The sequence below is a fragment of the Vicugna pacos genome, chromosome 16 (assembly GCF_048564905.1).
Source record: "Vicugna pacos chromosome 16, VicPac4, whole genome shotgun sequence".
NCBI lineage: Eukaryota > Metazoa > Chordata > Mammalia > Artiodactyla > Camelidae > Vicugna > Vicugna pacos.
The window spans coordinates 19124042-19142789 of NC_133002.1; the positions used below are offsets into that span (position 1 = coordinate 19124042).

General features: G+C 44.7%; 1 protein-coding gene and 1 non-coding gene across 2 annotated transcripts in view; both read right to left on the reverse strand.

Annotated features, from left to right (window-relative positions):
- Window positions 1-1293: 1293 nt before the first annotated feature.
- TRNAG-ACC (transfer RNA glycine (anticodon ACC)) lies at window positions 1294-1370 on the reverse strand. The gene has a single exon. It is a non-coding gene; the product is annotated as a tRNA-Gly (tRNA).
- Window positions 1371-2039: 669 nt separating this feature from the next.
- HLF (HLF transcription factor, PAR bZIP family member) overlaps window positions 2040-18748 on the reverse strand; it is a 51667-nt gene continuing 34958 nt past the window's right edge. The window contains exons 4-5 of the mRNA XM_072938609.1: window positions 10628-10848; window positions 2040-6321 (exon numbers count right to left, since the gene is read on the reverse strand). Coding sequence (XP_072794710.1) covers window positions 6106-6321; window positions 10628-10848 — 437 coding nt within the window. The 3' untranslated portion in view covers window positions 2040-6105. The remainder of the gene's footprint in view (window positions 6322-10627; window positions 10849-18748) is intronic.

Genomic DNA, 18748 nt, shown 5'->3' on the forward strand with positions numbered 1-18748 from the left:
CAGGCTTTGCAGGATGAAAAGAAGTCAGAGAGGGGCCTTTGGACCCAAGTCCTCACTGACTTAAAGTCCAGAGAGGCAGGGGGCGCTTACCACCTTCCTCGCTCAGGTTTTTCTCCTCTGTCGAGTCCTTCAGATTTAATACCAAGAAGCCATCTCCTGACCACAAAGGCGAGATTCTAATAATTCCCACCGGTTCTTGACTATGGTGCCCAAAGAGACTTCTAAGCTAGTGATTTTCAAAGAGGGAACGGAATTCCTGTGTTTGAAGAGAGGGGCTTGGTGGTTGGGTGGTTTATTGTGTTTAAATGTGAGTAAAAAAGCCATCCTGAGGGTAGCAGTTGACTGAGGGCTTATGAGTGACTGGGCATCGACACAGCTGGGCTTCACCTCGGTTCCTGCCATCCCAGAGTCAGAAGTCTCTCCAGGTATGGAGAAGCAGTCACTTCCTCTAAGAGATTTGGAGATGCCAAAAATATATAATCAGTTGCTCAAAGAGAATCGGAAGGTCATTGTACCTACTCTTCTGAGAAAGAACAAATGTGTTTGATGATGAAACAGAGCAGAACCCTAACTTGTAGCTGCTGAAATTGGAAGGTGCCACCTGGATGGACATCCCCCAACCTGTGGATGAAGCTCTGATCTACTAGGGACGTCACAGTAGGGACCACACCTCTGCAGGGGCATCACCTGTTCCCTCACCACCAGCCACCTATCCTTTCTTCTGAGAATTGTTTTCTGCCTTCTTTGAGGGAACAAATGGTCTGAAATATTGAACTGGAAAAAGTGCTCCAGGCACAAACTCTTCTCCCTGGGACCCTGAGACAGTTATTTATTGAAGGCCAATGATACGCCAGAGACCAGGCATTTGTCATGTCATCAGTTCTCCCTACAACACTCGGAGATGGAGAACTGACCTTCATTTCACAGATGGAGATTTAGGTTCAAAAATTCTTAGTAGCTGTTGAAGGTCACACACCCGCTAAGCGACAGATTTGAATCATTGAGCTCCCCACCACAGAGCCTCCTTCTCTCATGCCAGAGATGCTGAGCTCCTTGGCCTCGGCTGCAGCCCATGCAGTGCCAGTGTTTTGAGCTCCCAGGTGACTCTAATGGGCTGCCTGGGCTGAGAACCACCACATCCGCCTTCCTGTAATTCACAGTGTTTTATTCCATCTTGCGTCACAGAGTCCTTGGGGGAGGTGGGGGCAAGCTATGACTCTCCTGTACAGAAAATATATATATATATATATATATATATTTTGGAGGTAATTAGATGTATTTATTTATTTTTAATGGAAGAGGTACTGGGGATTGAACCCAGGAACTCATGCATGGTAAGCAGGCACTCTACCACTGAGCTATACACTTCCCTCCTATACTGCTTTTTTAAGGTCCTATTTAAGGCCTTTCTTTTTTTATATTTTTACACAGAAAGGTACATATAATTTCAGATAATTATGGAAGTTTTGAAGCTTTTACATGAATCCTTTAAGGGTGGTGAACTCAAATTAAGGTCAAGTCTGTAAATCCTTGGCTCTAATTACTTGGTCACACATGACAGTTAGCTGAGAGTTTTTAAACAATTCAGATTTCCACGCCGCACCCCAGATCTACTGATTCAGAATCAGTGGATCTGTGTTCTTGTAATATGTTCCCAGAAGATTCTTGTATGTGCAACGAGAAAACTGTCTTTGGGCGAGTTTTTGGGAAACTACCACTTTAAATGATGTGCATTTGATGGATCAGAATTTATTTCTGTCACTTCCACGAGCTACTCAACCTTGTGAACCTTCTATGTCCTCTTCAGTAAATGGAGATAACAATTGTCCTTACCTCATACGGTTGACATGAGGTTAAATAAAATATCCCATGTGAGTGTTTAGCACAGGGTCTGACACTTAAGTACTCAAAAAGTGTCAATTTATCATTAATTATTTAGTATTATTTTATCATCTATGTAATTAATCTCTATAAATGGCCTTTTGGTGATAGAATTGGGAACAGAATCTGACAGAGTCTGTCAACAATAATACATGAAAGACAGGAAATAATTCAAAGTTTATTAAACATTAAGAATAACACACAGATAAAGGTTTGGACTTAACAGCATAAACACCACCAATGCCATGGTGTACAATTAAACTGACCTCAAGTGAACTTGTACCTGTTTAACAGATGCGATCTTTGTGGTGTTGCCAAAAAGGATAATGGTGGATTACTGTCATGTTTGGGAAGGTGCTCCAAAATGAAAGATTTTATGTCTTAACTACTCACACACACACACACACGTTCTTCTACATACACTTGGCCCTCTGTAACATGTACTGACATTGGTTGCCAAACCAATGGATCAAATTTGAGGACATGGCTTTGCTTGTTTTTTTTTTTTTTAAAATGACATTATTAATTGTAGAGAAAACCTAGAGGCGTTCTTGGCCTCTCCAGTGGGGGGCTAGGAGCCCTCGGCAGGAAGCTGGCAGACTGAGAGCAGAAGGTGTCCACCATCTTCTGGGATTGCTCTGATTAACTCAGATAAAGTTTTGAGTTTTCCTAAAAGGAACATTAGGGGGGAAGTAGATAAACTACTTTGCACTTTACAGAATGTCTTTTGTTTCACTTTATAGTAGAAGGGGGTGGGAGGGACTCTACTTAAAATTCTTCTTGACTTTTCTGAAAACAGACCCAAGATCTTTTAAACGTACATTTAGAACTATTGTCAATTCCCTCACAAAACCAGTGAGTTGGAAGGAACCTCTGGGCTACAGCTTCCTCTCCACCCAATGCCAGAATTCCGTCTGAGTGCTCTTCAAACCAGTGGTCCTTCTGCTTCAAGGTCAAGGGACGGTTTGACAGAGGCCCTGTTATACTTGAAGATAAAAGGCCTATCATGATCTTGCCCACTGTGGGTTCTGAATGGTCCAAAGGTGGCCACTCTCCCCAGAAGAGGAAGTGATCACTTGGAGCCCTCCCACTCCCTACATATGTCCTCAATCTAGCCCAAGTAGGATAAGCTGACCAAATTAAGCCTTTCTTTGCAAGTCTAGTCAAAAGAAAGGATGCTGTGACCTTGTCAGGAAGTCCTAGGCCGCTCATACCAAATCACGTCTAAATGATGTTGGCATAATATGACTTGGATTCATTTTTAATGGCCAAGTAATTAATCTCTGAGAGATGCTTATGATGAAAAGGTGAAAAATGACAACAGGACTCTTTTAATAGCTGCAGTCTGCAGAACTCATCTGACCCCAGATGATCCAAGTATTTCCAAATTGGGCCACAGCTTCCCACGCCATTTAGCAGAACTGACTTATTTACTAGTTAACTGCCCTGGACAGAAGGCAGTGAGTCCAGGGGTGAGCACTCCTGTTCATGTGGTGACAATGACCTACATATAAGGCACCTGTACAGACTCCAAAGTTTAAAAATTTTTAAGACGAGGTAGGTTTCTGAAACCTCCCCTGGCAGGCCAAAGAGTAAGTTTTATTATGATCTTTTAATTTTTTTTTCTGCAGGAAACATGATTGTAATTCTCATTTGATACAAACAACCAAATTTCAGAAAGACTAGTGCTCAAATGGTTTTTTCCAGCTACCATTTTGTACTTCAATGAATTTGGATGGTCTACGGTGCAATCCTTCAACACCTCTCCACTTAAAGGCATCATTTGTTTCTGTTTTAGTGATCCTGCCATGTTGCAATTCTGCCTCAGTTAGTCTCTTTGCCTATAAAAAGGCCAACTCTGTGTCCGCGTGTGTCTCTTTCTGAATGTCACTTACTCCTTTCTGCCTAAGCTTGCCAAAGGTTTGTTTATTTTATTAGCCATGAACAACATATTTCAACTCTAATGCTCTCCCATCTTCCACTATAATCTGTAGCTTGGGACAAAATGGACACAGTAGGGGCATCCTACTAGTCAGGTTTCCCAAGACCATGACACTGTTAGAGAAGCACTACTGATGCACTGACAAGGAGACCACCAGGTCATCAAAGAATTAGATACTCTGGAGGCAGGAAACTAGGAAATCCCACCAACAGAAGGGTACTTTAATCTAGCAGAAAATATTTGCAACAGCAGGATCTTTTGACATAACACAAGTCAGTGAAACAATAGAACGGTCGTCTTTAAATTCGAAACATCTATCGAATTATGAACCACACACATAGCACCGATATCAACCTTATACTGGGTAAGATGCACGTGCCCACAGAGGAGAACAGAATTGTTTGGGATGCCTGCAGTGATATTCCATTCCAGGAACTCATAATTTTGAAATGAACATTTTTGTGGCAGATGCTTTTCCTAAAAAACACAGTATCATCCAATAAATATTTGACTAACATCCATTTTGTGTTTTTGGATGACGTTAACCAACTTCTTTCTGAGGCCTAATAGGAAGTAAGAAAGCTCCTGATATACTTTAGAGCAGAATTCGTCACAGCAAGCTTCGATACTGTCATAAAATTTTAATTTAAAGCAGAAAACATGCTGATGTGTCAGTGATAGGCTTAAAATATTAAAGACTTCAGAAAGCCCCAAGCACTTCTTTTCTGTACAACATTGATGAATATATATCTTTGCTATATAACTTTAAAACATGGAATAGTTTTTCCTTTTCTCTTTGCTATATATAATATATGTCTTCCAAAATACATTGTCAGTATTTATATCTGAAAAATACTGTACAAAAAGAACTTCCTATAATTACTCTGTATAAACATTAAACAATTTAACAATCTCTCCTTTTGGTCTACAGTAAACATGTAAATTGATTGGCTTCACCACAGTTTGTGACAACACCATCCCCTTCTGAGATACACCAGTGTCTTTTACATTCATTTTTCAGAAGTCCACTTTATAAGAGGACATACGTTCAAAAGCAAACAGAATAAGAAACATAAGCTCCAGAGTCATTAATTTATGAAGCATTCAAAAAATGACACCACTAGAAAAAAGGGTTTTACAAAACATCAACTTATTAACTTAATTGACTGATTTTCAAAACAAGGTATAATCCACAAAAATATATATACTACAAAAAATGGAGAAAACTGAATCTTAAGTGATTGAGTTGTACTGCATATCAAGAGGGATATGGAAAAAATTAACTAGAAAAGTGGAGGGTAGGGGATGTGGGAAAGGGGAGGAAAAAAAGCCAACACATCAATGTCAAAAGCTGTTCCAAGATGCATTTTTCGGCTGTGTATTGATGAGTTAACCTCTCGTTCTTAGACCTGGCATTTCCCTCTGCTTCCCTGTCCTGGGGATGTTCTGGGCATGCTCAAATGCATTACTGTAATTTTTGCTTTTTTAAAAGACACTGAAATTCTTAGGTAGGGAAGATATCCTACGTCCACTAGTAATACTCAGGCAGCATGCTCTAGCGTACAATAGGATTATTGCTTTAGGTACAGACAGTGCAAAAACACACTCTGTGTTCTATAATAGTACTCTTACTTACTGGGGTCGGTAGAGATAAAAGGAAACTTAGTAGACAGCAGTAAGTAAATATGGGATTTAATCAATCTAAACAGCACTTTAAATTTGAAGACGATTATCACCAAAACTGAAAATATGAGGAAAGCAACCTATAACTGAAGAGAGCCGCAGGGTAGTGCGAAGTTATTCTGTGCACCTCGTTAGCATGGTAACTTTCAGATTCGACAGAACAAGAGCTTACGGTCTGGAAAACCGAGATCTACTATTTCGCCAGGGCCCCCTCGGAGTGGGTCCAAGCGGAGGGTCCTGGGAGAGTAGGTAGGAGCCGACATGAAGCATCGCTGAAAGGGCAGGCGCGGAGGAGAAGGGAGGGGCAGGAAAATCCACGAGAGGTCTCTGCGGTCCAGTAAAAACATGGCACCTTTCATTTTGGGAGCTAAAGGATGATGGAGGGCTATCAAAATGGCAAGTGCAAAGGGACGCGGGCGCGCATACACGCGCGCGCGCACACACACACACGCACACACACCCCATACATGGGCACAAACACAATCTCACACACACACATACACACAGATTGTGAGTCCGTTGTGTTGATGCGCCTGGTAAAGTGCTGATGTCAGAAAGGTCGGTCGAGTGCGGTGCTCTCAGCCGGGAAGCCACTGTCCCTACAGGGGCCCGTGCCTGGCCTCATACTTGGCCAGGATGTTCTTGCACTTGCCCAGCTCCTTGCGCAGGTCGGCCACCTCCTGGCGCAGCGCCGAGTTCTCCTTCTCCAGGAAGGACGCCCGGATGGCGATCTGGTTCTCCTTGAGCCTCCGTGCGTCCCGGGAGCGCTTGGCTGCCATGTTGTTCTTCCGCCGCCGCGCCCAGTACTTGTCGTCCTGCTCGGGGACAGAGAGGGCCTTAGACTCGGGCTGCAGGGCGCCAGCCTGCCCCACAGAGCATGCGTGCCCCCCCTCTCTGCCACCCCTCCCCTCCCCCTCCCCCCCTTCCACGTACACACAGAGCAGAGGCTGGAGCAAAGCCAGGGGCTCCCGCACACCCCGAACTGCCCTCCGAAAGGCTTCCCGCTCCTTCTGAGGAGAAGTTTTGGGACGCTTTTCTTCCCTGGGGGCACTCATGCTGTTTGGTACAAGCTGATGCAGTATCGTTGGAAGTGATAAAAGAAATGTTCACATAGTGACATGTAGGGAAGTCATGCTGGCTGATTTGATACATGAGTTAACTTGAATTTTATGCTAACTAAAATAACCTGACTGTGGCCTTGCAAGTACACTGTACATCTGCTTTAATTATTAAAGAAAAGAGCACACTGACCAGAAGTAATGAATGTCCATGCTAAAAACAAAAAGATTAATGTCCCTCTTCTCAGGATGCCAATGCTGGTCCTCCCTTGATGGGAAGGCCCCCTTCCCAGGTGCCAGGGCCATGCTGACTCGGCCTGTATGTGCTGGTCTGTTCTTTTTATAACCTTGAAGAAATTTATCTCTGGCTTGTTAATGCTTCTTTGTTCTGACAAGATGTAAAACTCTGCTGGAAGCCATGTTCCTCCAGAGCAGCGCCTCAGAGTAATCTGGGAAGGAGGCTTCCAGGCTAGTTCTCAGTTTGGCTCGAATAAAACTCTTTCCTTTCTTCTTATTGATTGTTTATTGATTATTGATGTCAACAGAAGGCAACCTGGCAATACCTATCAATGACTTAAGTGCAGCCCCACTTTAGGCTCTCATCCCATGGCAGTCCTCATGCGCTAGCACAGGCCCCAAACTTTCACTGCAGCATTGTTTGTAGTAGGAAAAAAAAAAACCTAATTATCAGGAGGAGCTCTAATAACTGCATCATGATAGGTTTACACAATGGTGAAAAATAATGATCCAACTGAACGAGAAAGATGCTCACTGTGTGGGTGGAAACAATGACAATTTACAGATAAATATGTATGGCTTCATCCTACTTTGGTTAGAAAATTGTAATGTTATATATTCATAGAGAGAGGCCCAGACAGATTTATATCCAGCTACTAAAAGCGGTGCCTTTGCAAAGGGGGTTGAAGGAGGGAGGCCAAGGAGAGAAGGAGGAACTTTCACCTTTTACTTTGTATCCTTCCAAACTATAAGAATAATATATAATGGGCATGCATACTTTAGTAATTAAATTTTTTTTAAAAAAATAGTGGGGAGGGTATATAGCTCAAGTGGTAGAGTGCATGTTTAGCATGCACAAGGTCCTGGGTTCAATCTCCAGCACCTCCTCTAAAAATAAATAAATAAATACACCAAATACCTCCTCTCAAAAAAAAACCTAAAAGTAAATAAATAAATAAACTTCCACCTGCTACTGAGCAATAGACTTACATTGGTGGCTAGCGTTTACATAATTTGCTCTAATTTCCTGTTTAGGCCTTCTTAGCCTGAGTCATGTTTAACTGTGGTCAATGAGAAAGCAGTCCCTGCTTTCCCCGCCCCTGCCTCACCTGGCCACATGTGCAGAGGAGCTAGGAAAGGTGTGGAATGGGCACATCTCACGGGGGAGGGGAGCTGGGAGTACGTGGAGCAGAGGACTGTCCTGGACTAGAAAAATCAGCCTGCCTCCCCCGGTCATCACAGAATGGCTGGTGGGGGTTGGGCGCAGGACACTTAGTGGGGCTGATACATCCCTTGTCCCCTTCTCCTCTATCTCCCAGGTTTAGATGCCATCTGCCTACCCAGGTGCCCCCACATGGCAAAGACCCCCTCAGTCCAGTCCCATCTCCTTCTTGAGGGTCTTGTGTCTGATGCCACCTCCCCCAGCAGTCTCCTTCTGATACGTCAGCACTCCCTTTTCCTCCCCTGAGGGTAGGAACAATGTCCGTGGTGACTCACCTTGGAATCCTCAGGCCCTGACACAGGACTTGGCAGACATCAGCATTTGAAAAATATTTGTCAGGTGAATGAATGGGCATTTGAAAGACACCCAGGTGATTAAAGGAATCCTCAGCTAGGAATCAGTATGCCACCCTTTCATCCTTCCGGGGGTGCCCGCGAACCCAAGAGGATTTCACTCACTTGGTTTGCTCCTCCAGGGCTGGAGGCCGGACACACACACACACACACACACACACACACACACGTCTCCCACCTACCCCAGCTCAGTCCTCCTGCTGGGGGAGGAACCTATTACATCCAGCTTCCCGCATCACCCAAGCTCAAGGTCTGTGGCCTGAGACTTTACTCACAGCTGAAGGAACCCAAGGCCACCTGGCAGGAGAATGTTCCTGCCTGCTCCCGCTGCCACCAAGGCCAGGGCTGGCCACAGCGGCAGTACTGTGCATAATCCCAGCAAAGACGGTTTTCACGTGGCCTCTTTGTTGCCACAGGCCCCTGGGTAATTAAGTACGCATGTTCTTTGCTTTAAATCTGTAAAGCTGGAGACCTTGTGCAGGTCTGCGAGAAGTTATGTCCACCACTCAGCAGTGTCCCTTCCAGTCTCTCTCTATTCAAGAGGAAACCCACTCAGGATGGGCTCCCTGGTTTAGTTTAAGAGGCAAGTTCTAAAAGACACACAGAAATGGGTGGCTAAGAACCCAGGAGGAGGAAAACCATCAGTGGAAAGAAGATGCTAACTGCCCAGGCCCTAATTCCTTGGGCCCCTTTCTCACCCCATCGTGGTCTAACCGTCAGTTCCCTGGCTGGTTTCCATTTCCTGGTGATTTTACTATGCCCTTTCCTCTTTCGATTCTCAGGGCGGCAGCTCTTGGCTTGTCACGCCAAGGCCCCGGTGGTGCCCTCTCAGGGCCGGCATGCTGAAGCGAACCTTCTGGAAGCTAGATGACCTGGGAACCAGGCCAGACCCCCCCGGACTAGCAGTGCTCACCATCCTTTCCCTTTCTGTGTCTCCACTTCCTCAACTGCAAAATGAGCACTTTGGTCTAACGAATCTCGGAGGTCCCTTTCCTCCTGGTTGTGTTATGGTTCTGCATCACTGAAGGCGATCTCAGGGATGCGGATGACAGCGGCGGCTTGTCCCTCCAGTGCTCTTTGCAGATATGAAAAGCAGAGCTAACTGGTCTAAAGCAGCTCCAGGACAAAGTCCCAATCTCCCATTTTCCCAACAGGAGTGTCTCTTCATGTGAACCACGTTTAGGCTTGAAAAATGGGGGTCAGAAGTTAGAAAAGATCTAATTATATCTGCTTCCAGTGCCCTGAATATATGCAGTCATATCTCTATTGTCCATATGATTGAAAAGCAGCATAAACACAAAAAATTCTAAGCAACAGCTAATCAAAAATGGTCCTATTTTGGTATTAGTAGGCACGGCATAATTTTAGAAAGAATTCTCTTCTTAAGGTGTCATTAAATGCGTTAGATTAATTTTGTTTTAAGTGGCATCTGACTTCCTAAGGTAAATCTATTTTTCCTTTATAAATAATGTGTCCCTTCAACACAGTAGAGAAAACCCAACCCCAAGTTAACCATTTGTTGAGATACTCAAGTGATCATTACTCAAGACACCGGGGGAACATTCCACATAAACCTGCCAGTTTCCTTAACAAAGTCCTACCCTGGCACCCAAGGTAGACAGTGTGGAGCGCGGCCCCGTCTCTGGCTGTTACTGCCTTGGGCCCACAGAGAAACAGCCACCTTTTTAATGAGCAGTAAATTCCCAAAGGGAAGGGGACGCCTGGAGGACTACGAGGTCCAGATGCCCTTCCCAAATGATGTGCTTTCTCTTCCCAACCCTGAAGGATCCTGGTTTGATTTTATGAGGCTTTCTTGGGTTTCCTTGCAGACAGTGGTGGGCTTGCTTCCTTTGTGGGCTGCAAAGCACTCCGTTCTATTGCTTTTCTTTATTTCTGCGCATCATCAAGAGGCATTAGCAAGATGTGAGAGGCAGAGTTCAGAAGACACCCAGAGAGGAAGCAACTTGCCTAGTCACATGCCAAGAAGTGGGACAGAAACCACAAGCCGTTTGTTCACACTGGCTTGTGTGATTTTCCTAGGGCCACCCTTTTAATCTGCCTTTTTTTTTTTTTTAGGTATTTTGGGGAGGGTTGGGAGAGGCAATTAGGTTTGTTTGTTGATTTATTTGAATGGAGAAACTGGGGATTGAACCCAGGACCCTACCGCTTGAGCCACACCCTCCCCCCAAAACCTGCCGCTTTGAGCCCTTTCTCCATTTGCCCCCCGGCCTGATTACCAGTTCCAATTTACCTTCAGATCATCAGGGATGAAGACTTTGCGAGCTTTCTTAATCATGGGCTGTGGCTTCAGTTCTTCCTCGGAGAACTTGCGTTTGCGAGGGTCAAACATTTCCTGCCCGGGGATGCTGGAGAGGGCGAGGTCGGCCGGGTCTGGCTCGTAGCCCACTGGCACCTGGATGGTGTCTGGGTCGATGGGGCTGGGTGTATTGCGGTTTGCTGGCAGCAGCTGGCCTGGAACAACACAACACAGGAGTTTTAATTTGGGAACACTCTCTGGAGACCCAGCCAGGAGTCAGCACCTCGACGATGCTCCAGGATGCACGGCAAGAGTCTTAAACTTACTTATCTGTGACTCTAACATCGCTTGTCTCACACGTGTTCCGGCGACACAGTGGGCTGAATGGCTTGACTCGTGTCAGATCAGGTAAAACAAGAACCCACATATGCAAGTTTATAAACTAAACTAAAAAATGCACGCATTCATCCCTTCCCATGACACAGTCATGGAGCACCAACTATGTACCAGGTACTCCATTTTTTACCTTTAAGGCATTTTCCAGGTGAGCCAGGGAATCAGACCAAAACTAGCCAGTGAGATATAGTGAAGGGACGAAAGTAAACACACGTGTTTCCTGAGTGTGGGGGATGAGCATGTAACACAAAGAAGGTTGGGGAACACTTCCTAGAGAGGATGCTTGGTAGAGCTGCATCTTGAGATACATAGTAATTAGCAAAAAAAAAAAAAAAAAACAAACCATAATCCAGGGACAGATACAGGGGAGAGGGTTGCATTTCTGAGGAGCCTCAAGGAGTCTTGGGTAGCTGTATCTGAGCACAGGATGGAGAGGAGAGAGAGAGGTGGTCAGGGAGGTGGGCGGTGAGGCTGGTATAAAAGGCCTTGAGTGTCACTGATGGGGTTCTGAGCACTGAAGTGACAGGCAGAGCTGAAGTGTGGAAAGAAGACTCAGGCAGTGTGAGGAGTGGACCAAAGGGGCAGGTCTGGAGACCAGCGATGAGACACCAGGCTGTCATGCTTACCGAGGCGTGCCTTCAAGAAATACTGAACAAATCAGAAAGGACCCAATGGAGGTGATCTAACTTCCACTAGAGAGTTCTGCAGACCAAACCACTGAAATGCACAAAGGTCCTCAGAGCAACGGGTTGACTGCATTTTGTTGTAGTCTAAAAAGAAAAATTTTTAAATTTTATCTTTTTTTTTTTTTTAAATGGAGGTACTGGGGATTGAACCCAGGACCTTGTGCATGCTAAGCACCTGCTCTACCACTGAGCTATACCCTTCTCTGACCGTATTTTGGATGTGTCTTACTGGTGACCATGAACTTAATCACAGACCACAGTGTGTATGTGGGAAGCTCTGAATCTTAACTCCTAGTTTCATCTGAATTTTACAATCACTCCTTTCACACCCAGAGAGGAAACGAAGAGGACACAGCTCGGCTCAATGTGACCACCATCTTCCTCCTCCTCACCACCGAAGGCTGGACGCTGGGTAGAGTCGCCCGTAGGTGTCATTAGAACCTACCCTGGGTTGAAGGGTGAAGCCATCGGCTTGCTTTCTGGCTAAACTGTGAAACCAAGCTTGTCTGTTTTCCAAAAAGGCCTGGTGGGGATGCTTGCAGAATAAATGTTCTGGGTGACCTTTTGGTCCCCACTCAGCTTTGAGCTCTCTTTGTATCCTGCTTGCCAAAGAGGATGAGATGGGCCCCAAGGCATTGGCAGGGGATGGAGATTTCTCATTAGCCAAGCTCGGTTCCGCTCCAACTTCTAGAAGCTGCTGAGTTCTGCACGGGATGGTGTCAAGCTAGATTTGATCTCCTGCCTGTTGGCGTGGCCTCAGAAAATGAACCACATCTGAGTCCAATGGGGATTTTATTTTCCCTTTAGAAACTCTCTTTGGACTTAATAACAAGGCTACCCGATGCTGTCTCATTACAGCCACCACCCCCCACCACACACACACACACAAACACACACTCAAAGGCATATGCACCCTCGCCTACCTTCTGGAAGCACCTCTTAATTAATATTCCCCAATTCTAATTACTCAAAGTTTCTTCAAGTTCCTCCTTAGTACTTCAGAGTTCTTTAGAAATGTTAAGCTTTACACACACACACACACACACACACAGCCCTCCTCTACCAGACTACATGGTCTTTCATGTTTTATCCGTTTTATCCCCACCCCACCCCTCACGGTGGTGCCTACTTCAGAGCCCCGCTTCTACAAAGAACAGTCCTCATTTAACGGTGGCCCTCTGAGTCACTGGGCTCTGACATTCATTCACCGACGTTCTAACAATAACACTTCACGTCGAGGCACAACCTCTCTCGGCATTCTTTCTCTCCAGCCCTTTCTTCCAGTGGAAGTAGGTCAGCCCTGCCTGCAGCACGGAGAAAACCTAGCCGGACCACAGATGAGTCAACGGCTTTCAATGGCTTTCCCAGCATCAAACAGCAAATGGCAAAGGACCTGAGAAACACGCTGAGGCCTGCTTCTCCCAAGATTCTCCTGTACCATCTTGTTTGTCCCTGTTTTCTCTTGCATTCATTCTGCTAGACTCACTTCCCCCCCTTTATTCCTATACGTCAACGGTAGCACTGGGTAACAGGGAGGGGGGATCTTTATTATTCTGTCCTACCTTTTCTGGATTTGCAAAATTTTAATGTTAAGAATTTTCAAATTAAGAATGCATCATAGCATTAAATTTTTAAAAATTACAGAACATGTTCACTGCAAAATTTCCACAAATGCAGAAATGGTTCTCTTCTGCTGGCAATCCATCTTGCTTCTCTTCCCAGAGGAGACCACCCTTAACTGCTTGGTGTGAACGTCTCCATCCTTGGGTTCTACACATAAATGATTTAACCGAAATAGGATTATACTACCTGTAGATCTTAAATGACTTTTTCAATGTACCGTATGTAATTTCCCATGTTAGTTCAAGTAGAACTACTCTGTTCTTTTTAAAGGCTGAGTAGTATTCCACAGTTTGGCTATATATCAATTTACCTAATCATTCCCCCCCACTGATGGATTTTTAGGTATGTGAATATTTTTATAGAAGAGATTTCTAGGAGTGAGATCGCTCATGCAAAAGGCATGTACATTTTATATTTCTAAATGCACTGCTAAATCACCATCTATTTGTACTTGCACCAACACTTATGAGAGTATATTTTTGCACAAATGTTAATTTCTAAAATGTTGCCAGCCTGATATATACAAACATCATCATTGTTTTGTTTTATATTTGCTTCGTTACCTGTGAGACTGGTCATCTCGCATGTCTGTTGGGTATTTATCTCCTCTCCTGTAAACACCCTCTTCATATCTTTTGCTTCTTTTTAAATGGATTTTGGTGCTCATTCACTTGTACAGGACTCTTTATAGACTATGGATATTGTCCTTCCATTTGTTTTATTTGTAGAAAATATTTTCTCCCAGACTGTCTGCTTTTTAACTTTGCTTATAGGGTTTTTCACTATTGGTGAGAACTTACACTCTAATACAGCAATAATGTCTTGAAATTTTCCCCTTTATGGCTTCTAATGTCATACCTTCTCTATCTCCAAATTATATTATATGCACATATGTAAACATATATGTATGTGTATATATATATATATTACTGTATACTTTTCTATAATACAACTGTAATTATATTTTTAGGATTTTGAGTCACCTAAGATTTATTTTTGTATGAGGCAAGAGGCTTTACATAATGTTTTCCAAACGTCTTAAATTATGGTATCGGTAAGGTCTGACATTTGGTAGGGCAAGTTCTGCCCTCTTTATTGCTCTTTATTTTTCTTTTCAGAAAACTTTCTTCAGTATTCTTATATTCTTCTAGATGAGTTTCAGAATACATCGAGTTATAGTTAAAATTATTAATGGCATTTTTGAATGACAATTGTATGAAAGCCATAGGTTAATTTGGGGACAACAGATACCTTTAAAATATTCAATATACCCCCTAATATACTCCCCATTTTTAGTTTTGGGTCTTTTTCTTACATCTTTCAGTTAAGTTTTACAGTTTTCTTCACTTTAACCTTCCACATTTTTTGCCAAGTTTATCCCTTAAATGTTTTCTGCTAGTTGTTGCCAGTGTAGGTTTCCCCTGTTATAACCACTAATTGGTTATTGACGACATAGAAGCAGCTACTGGCTTTGAAATGCTGGGTTTATATCCAGCCCCTTCACTCCTGTATTACTTCTAGTAGTTCTAATGGTTCTAACGTCTCTGAGTTTTCTAGGTAAATAATCTTTTTTGCCTCTAGAGCTGATTGTTGCCTCAATGTTTGTAATTCCTACTTTACAAAAAACTCACTGCGTTAGCTAGGAAAATGAGTAAAGCTGTAAGACGAGAGATCCCTGCTTGTCCTAGACTTTGATGAAAAATGTCTTTAACACTTCCCATCCTTAGGGTCTGCTCTAGAATCCTAAGTAGACACAGTCTGAGCAGCTAAGACAGTTCCATCCAGCTCCACTGCACTGAGAGTTGTTTTTAATCAGAAATTATGTATTAAATTGCCTCACATGCCTTTTTAGTATCTGCTGAGATGAACATGTGGTTTTCTTCCTGTATTTGTTAAGCCTGAGGTTGGTATTTCTCCAAGACTTTCTTTGAAAGATCCAGGGTGGACAAGATCGACCCCGTGGTGTAGACTCTGCAGTTTGCTGGCACATTGTTTTCCTTTCTAAAAGCATCTTAATGAACATTGCTTCCAGGAGGGCCAAAGAGGATTTCTGGTGGAAAAGGGTGGAACAAAGGCTTAAATCTGGAAGGAGATTAGAAGTTACCTTCAAAACCCAAATCGGCCTCCTCTTTTGTCACAGGGCAGGCATGTCTAAACCGCCAAACAGTGTAAGTGAAGATAGGATGTTTCTTATTCTTACATCCTTAGCAAGACGTTAGCATCTCACGTTCAATTAGCTGGTTAGCTCGTAGTCGCCAGTGAATGAGAACAGCTGCAGTCTGTGTCCTGTGTTCCAGTCTCATGACGATGGTTCAGTTCTTTAGTGTATGTCTGCGTCAAAGTGATAAACTGTCGCTACATTGATGACTTAACCTGCAAAACTAATTACAGCACCTCCAACTCCAGCGTTTCTGTTGTGCTCCCCACGTGGGAAGTTAAACACAGCTGTACAGTCAGGACAGATACCCCATCCTAGTGTCCATCATGGACGATCATTAACCAGCTGGTGAACGTGATTTTGCATAAAGAAGGCTGAGAAAAGCGAAACGATTCGGTTTTGGCCAAAGGGTTCTCTATTAGAACTGTTGGGTGAAATTCCTTGTGATTCAAAGTTTGGTCCAAGATCTTCCTCTCCTTCCCATAACCCGTCTGTGGTCTCTTTGCTTCTCACGACCTCTCTGACACCAGACAGTCACAATTTGGGTTTGAAATAGCACCTCTGACCCTCTACGCACCCACTGCTTTCAGAAGTAAACTATCGTCAGTGCCCACTGCACTGCAAAACACCTTGCCTCTGAGAATCCTTATATTACAGGGAGCCAATTAACTTAGGAGACTGCAGTACACCCCTCGAAGGGTCACCACAACAAGAACAAAGATGAAGTTAAAGCCACACAAGTACATCCTAAGGAGATGAGCTCGGAGGCTTTCTGGACTCGGAGGCTGATTAGCTGGTCTCGGTTCTGATGGCAGGAACCTGGTGTCTTGTCCAACAAGCACTCCGCAAAGGCAGCTATGCCCTAATGGACAGAGGTCTCACCCCCACCTCTGCCCACACTCTGTTTCATGTGACTCCACCCCTTGAATCTGGGCTGCCCTTGTGACGTGCATCGGCCAACAGAATGTGGCAGGAGTGACAGTGTGTCAGTTCTGAGGCTGGGCCTGAAGAGGCTTTGCGTTTTCCTCCCACTTCTCCGTGGCACTTCTGTCATCACCATAAACACGCCGGGTCCAGCCTACTAGGGCATGCAGGCTGGCTCAGGACAGCCCATCACCGGCTCCCGAGGTGTGAGTCCAGCCGAGGTCAGCAGAGCCCTCCGACTGACCCACAGAGGTTTCAGATTAGTGAACAATAAACCCTTGTTTATGTAACTGCTGAGTATTTGTGACTGTTTGGTAAACACTGTTGTGGTGACAGACGGCCAATCTACAAGCCGAGCCACTGAACCTGGGGAGATGCTTCAACCGTAACATGAACACTATAGCAAGGTTTTACAACGTACAGGGGAGGGGTTAAACTGTGAAGTGAGTCGGATTTGGGTTTGCATTCTGATTCTCCCCCCTGTATGTTACAAACCTGGGCGTTTGTGAATAAAGGACCAGAAAGAAAATACCCACCTCCATTTCCTAATATGGTCTGCTGTAAGGAACAGGAACTACTGGTGATTTTTTTTTGTTTTTAAATCTACCTCTCTGAGTTTCAGTTTTTTCACCTGCAACTAAAGATTACTATGCCTGCCTCACAGGGTCGTTGAGAAATGAATGAGGTCATGTACATACACGAATAAAGTGCTTACTTACCACAACGCACAGTACCTAGAAAGTAATCAGTGGTCCCCATATAAACACAAACACAAAATATGGGTACTATGATCCCAGATACTTTCATTTTTATTTGTTGTCTTTTGTGGGGGCTGTAATTAGGTCTATATACTTATTTATTTAATGGAGGTACTGCGGATTGAATCCAGGACCTTGTGCATGCTAAGCACGCACTCTACCACTGAGCAATACCCTCCCCCGACCAGATAACTTTAAAAACTCAAATAAGAAGACTGTAGCCCCCAAGCCAGCATGGTCTCTCCCCTGAGCTACACCACACCCTCCAAACTCCTCTCCCTCCTTCCATCCTTGTCCCAATGCACTCTCCACACAGCCACTGGGAAACACTCTAAAAACGCAGACCTATGCAGGCCCCCCCCCGACATTCAACGCTCCAGAGGCTTCGTGCTGCCACATGTGAGAACACTCAAGGCTCCCCCTTGCTCCACATGCCCGGCCACGCCGGCCTTCCTGCTGCTGCTCACATGCCCCGAGCAGGACCCCCAGGCCTGTGTCCTTAGTGCCTTTTCAACCTAGAACCTTCTCCCCCTGCACTCTGCCTGCTGGTCCTTCTGTGTCACCTAGACACCAGCTCAAATGCCACCTCCTCGAACCCTCTGACTTTCCTCTCCCTCAGCTCACCGCCTAGCAAACCACCCTGTTTCGTTTCCTTTGCAAAATTTATTTTGTAATTTTAAAATTTAAATTTCATATTTGTTTGATGTTTGTCACTGACCTCCCTCCACTCACCTGTAGGCTCCAGGGGACGGGGACCCTGTCTTCTTCGCTGCTGCATCCCCCTCTTCCAGAGGAGCCTGCACGGAGGAGATGCTCAGCGCCAACTACTGAGCAACCAGACATAAACACCCCCAGCTCCTAACAAGGACTGTTTTGGGGAACAGGGACTATTTTTCCTTTTTATATTTTGCAAATTGTCTACTTTTTAAAATGAGCATCTTTTATTTTCAAAGACAAATAAAAACATTATTTAAAAAAAATGGACTTTGCTTCACTTGGCACGTATGTAACCTCTAAGGGGCTCTGTTAAATGCTGCCAAGACCATTCAAGCCCCTTGTAAGGAAGAAGAGGACAAGAAAGAAAAGGCTCAGCCAGAGATTAACTTAGATAGCGTCCTTCTCAACCCCAGCAGCTGGGAATTTGTCACAACCCTGATACTTTTCAAGTGTTCTGAGCCCTACGCAGCTGAAAAACTGACTTCAAGGCAAAAACAAGTCTCTCTCACACACCCTTCCTTTGTGCCAAGTCCAGACAAGGTGCCCAGTGAGTGCTGTCCGTGACTGCAGAACAAATACACCGAAGGGCCCGCTATGAAGATCGCTTTGATCCAAGCAACTCTTTTCTAACAACTCTCTCCACACGGTAACAGGCTGTAAACAGAAATATGGGTAAGGCAGGACGCTGAGAAGCCGGCGCAATGCATTCTGCGTAAACATCAGGAAAGGCGCTGTCACCGTTTACTGAGAGGGCGAATGAGAGGAAGCCCCGTGGTCTCCAGCCCGCTGAGTAACCACGGTTAGCAACAGTGACGAGTGGCCGGCAGGCGCCCCTGCTGTCGCCCAGGCCCCG